This window comes from Bombus pyrosoma, linkage group LG10 (assembly GCF_014825855.1).
Source record: "Bombus pyrosoma isolate SC7728 linkage group LG10, ASM1482585v1, whole genome shotgun sequence".
In the NCBI taxonomy this organism is placed as follows: Eukaryota; Metazoa; Arthropoda; class Insecta; order Hymenoptera; family Apidae; genus Bombus; species Bombus pyrosoma.
The window spans coordinates 10,724,212-10,727,582 of record NC_057779.1 but is presented as its reverse complement, the minus strand read 5'-3'; the positions used below and the strand labels follow the sequence as shown (position 1 = coordinate 10,727,582).

Here is a 3,371-nt window from a genome sequence, read left to right as displayed (position 1 = left end):
CGACGTCCACCTTTAACGCATCCCTGCTCAGCTCCCTATTGTCCACGTCGCGAATCTCGACGGCCTCCTGTAGGAACGACAACGACGACGACATTCTGTCGAGATCGTGCATCAAGCTCGAGTATCTGTCCACGGACTCGCAACGGCAAACTCAAGACCAGCAACAGGGGGAACAAAGTACGGTGCGCGGCATCAAAGTAGAATATCCTCTCAGTCAATCGTCGCAGGACGTTCTGGACGCCGGTGAAGAGGAGGAACTCGCTACCACGTCGCCGTACGACATCATCTCAGCCGGGAATCCCAGGTGTCTGACGAAGCAGACCGTTTGCACCGGCAAGAGCCAAACGAGTCCCTTGGTTAAAGACGTGATCGTGCCCGTCTGTCCGGGCGGTGTGTCGCCAACCTCGGATATTGTGATCGAGATGAAGTACGAAACGCAGTCAGGTCCGCCAACAGCGCCGCCGCATCTAACATCGTCTGGGGTTGAGCCGCCTCACAGCAGTCAAGGGACAGGCATCGTCGTCGGTGGTTCGCCCGCGGAGGTTGTCGGAGTGGACAGTTTACTGCTGTCGCCATGGGGAGCGACTGGTCCGGACTTTCTGGAGCCTCCCGACGTCAAGCAAACGGCAGCTGGTCTGCAGGATGCATGGGACACCCTTCTTCTCGGTTCGTCGGTCGGCGTTGCCTCGGCCCAATCGTTGGCAGAATTGAAACCTCTTCCACCCTTCACCGGCTATACCGGACATTTGAGCATCAACGGTATACCTGGTCATCACTATCACACGATAGCGTCGTCCGCGCAGAGACCGTCGCTACCATCCTCATCGCCGACGTCCTCGTCGAATCAAGAGTATTACGAGTCACCGGTCGTATCCTCCAGCACGCCGTGCCCGCAGGGTAGCCAAAAGCAGCAACAACAGCAACAACAACAACAGCAACAACAACAACAGCAACAACAACAGCATCATCAACATCAGCAGCAGCAGCAGCAGCAGCAACAGCAGCAGCAACAACAGCAGCAACAACAGCAGCAACAACAACAGCAGCAGCAGCAGCAGCAGCAGCAACAACAACAACAACAGCATCATCATCATCATCATCATCATCATCACCAACAGCAACAGCTGCCACAGTCGACGCAACAAGTGGACTACGATATCGAAGATATAGCAGAGATCATTGGTTCGGCGATAGCGGACACGACGGTTCCTGGTGGTGGAAACGGGGCAGGTTCGGAGCACGACCCGGACGCGTCGCGCGATTGGATCGACATTGCCGAGTGGATCGATACAGCATGTTCGCCGAAAGCTCAAGAAACTACGTCGCCAAGCCCGTATTCGCAGATATACGGGACGGCGACACCTTCGACGCAAGCACAGCAGCACGGCTCGACCTTGCAGAGTTTGCTGACGCATGGATACGCGCCGCTGATCAACGCCAGGTTGCAATCCGCGAATGCCGGCCTACAAAATGCATCCTGCGGCGAGACTCCGTCGTCGACGAGCCCCTACCCACCTGTCAGTCCACCTGGTAGAGTCTCAACCTCGTGCAGTCCCGATCATTTGCTGCACTCGTCCTTCGCGGCACCTTCTCACCCCAGAAAGAGGTCACGGCCTGCCCCAGGCTCGCAGAATCCGTCGAAGAAGAGTCCAGGCACGGGGGCGACGGCACTACCGTACGGAACGGAATCTGGCCTGATAGGCGGCAAGGAGAAGCCGGTGCATAGGTGTTCCATCTGCAACAGAGGATTTCTAAACAAGAGCAATATCAAGGTGCACTTGAGAACTCATACGGGCGAGAAGCCGTTTAGGTGCGAAGTATGCGGCAAAGCGTTCAGGCAGAAGGCGCACCTCATTAAACACCAACAGATTCACAAAAGGATCGGCAGGGATTAGATTCATGGAGCGGTTTCTCTCTATTGTGGGGAGAACGTATCGATCGTACCTAAATTACTGTAAGTACCTATGGCGAAATGGCGTTGATTGAAAAGTTAAGACGTCAAAACGTCGACGAATCGATCGTTATCTAACGTGTTTAATACGTAATTCGTTCGAGGAAAATCAACGAGAAGCTGATGCGTTGTTAAACGGGGACCTAAACGAGGAATCTATTTTTATCCAGCATACTTAAATAAGTGAGCAAACTTAAGCCGAACCTAACGAAACCGTGCCGAATGGTAATTCTCGGTCTCGAGAAAAGATAGGTGGCAGTGCGTAACTTCCAGGTGCAATATCGAGCAGGATCGAGAATCTCGTAGATGGGTATGAAGCCTTCGATCGGGACTCGACCAACGATTCTTCTGCGGGCGTGAATTCAGGAGAAGTGAGATGATCTCTTATGCTGTGTTATATTGACGACATTAAATTTTGCGTGCAAGCCACTGTCGCGAGGTGTGTACATATACGTGTCGATAACAGAGCACACGTACGCGGGTACGTGCGTATACATACGTAGAAAGAAGCGAACATTAAAGAAAAAGGAAAATCTCGAGCAAAACATATTGAGCAGAGATATATATATATATATATATATATATATATATATATATGTATATGTAAGTATGTATGTATGTATGTATGTACGTATATATATACATACATATATACACATACATATATGAGTGTATACATATACATAGCTAGGTGTAATATATACGTAATAGACGTAAAAGGAAGTGACGAAAACTACGCGAGGCGCGGCCACGCGTATGGTCTCGCTACGGATGTACCTAATCTCTTCCAAATACGTTTTATTTTTATTCTCCTTTTTTTTTTTTTTTTTATCAAATAAGTCCTACCGCTTGTTCTCTTATTTATATTGCTTTTATATTATATACTCTCACAGTCATATTGTCCGCAGTCCTTTTCTGTTTCTTTGTTATTTAATTTCATTCGTCTCTCTCTCTCTCTCTCATCTATTCCCACTTCTATCGGTTTATCTTTGTAAGATAACTTCTCATAACGTTTTCCGTTGCCTGTTCTCCCGCTCTGTAAGTTCCTTTAGCTTTTGATGCTCACGCACCGTCTGTAACACGTGTATGACGACAGTTTCGGGATTGTTTAAGGACATCCTTTTCGAGACCGACGTTTCGAAGATAGGACATTTTTCGTATTTTAATGTTCGTATCTGTCGAAGCTTCTTTACGGGTTCTTTTCGTTCTTTTGATTCCTTTCTTTTTTCTTTCTTTCCTTTTTTCCCCTTTTTTCTTTCTTTTTTTCTTTTTTTTTTTTTTTTTTTTTTTTTTTTTTTTTTTTTTTTTTTTTTTTTTTTTTTTTTTTTTTTTTTTTTTTTTTTTTTTTTTTTTTTTTTTTTTTTTTTTTTTTTTTTTTTTTTTTTTTTTTTTTTTTTTTTTTTTTTTTTTTTTTTTTTTT

The 3,371-nt window shown here is 46.6% G+C and overlaps 1 protein-coding gene across 1 annotated transcript; it reads left to right on the top strand.

Moving 5' to 3' along the window:
• Nucleotides 1-422: 422 nt before the first annotated feature.
• On the top strand, nucleotides 423-1,895 carry LOC122571448 (ichor). Its single transcript, XM_043735187.1, has 2 exons — nucleotides 423-1,010; nucleotides 1,113-1,895. The coding sequence occupies exons 1-2, from the start codon at nucleotides 423-425 to the stop codon at nucleotides 1,893-1,895; spliced, it is 1,371 nt and encodes a 456-aa protein (XP_043591122.1).
• The last annotated feature ends 1,476 nt before the right edge of the window (nucleotides 1,896-3,371 follow it).

What these genes read in the sequence shown, in the direction of transcription:
- LOC122571448 (XM_043735187.1), top strand. Translation starts at nt 423, where the DNA reads ATGAAGTACGAAACGCAGTCAGGTCCGCCAACAGCGCCGCCGCATCTA. An exon ending in AGCAGCAACAGCAGCAGCAA is followed by an intron (nt 1,011 to 1,112) that starts CAACAGCAGCAA and finishes CATCATCATCAC; the next exon opens with CAACAGCAACAGCTGCCACA.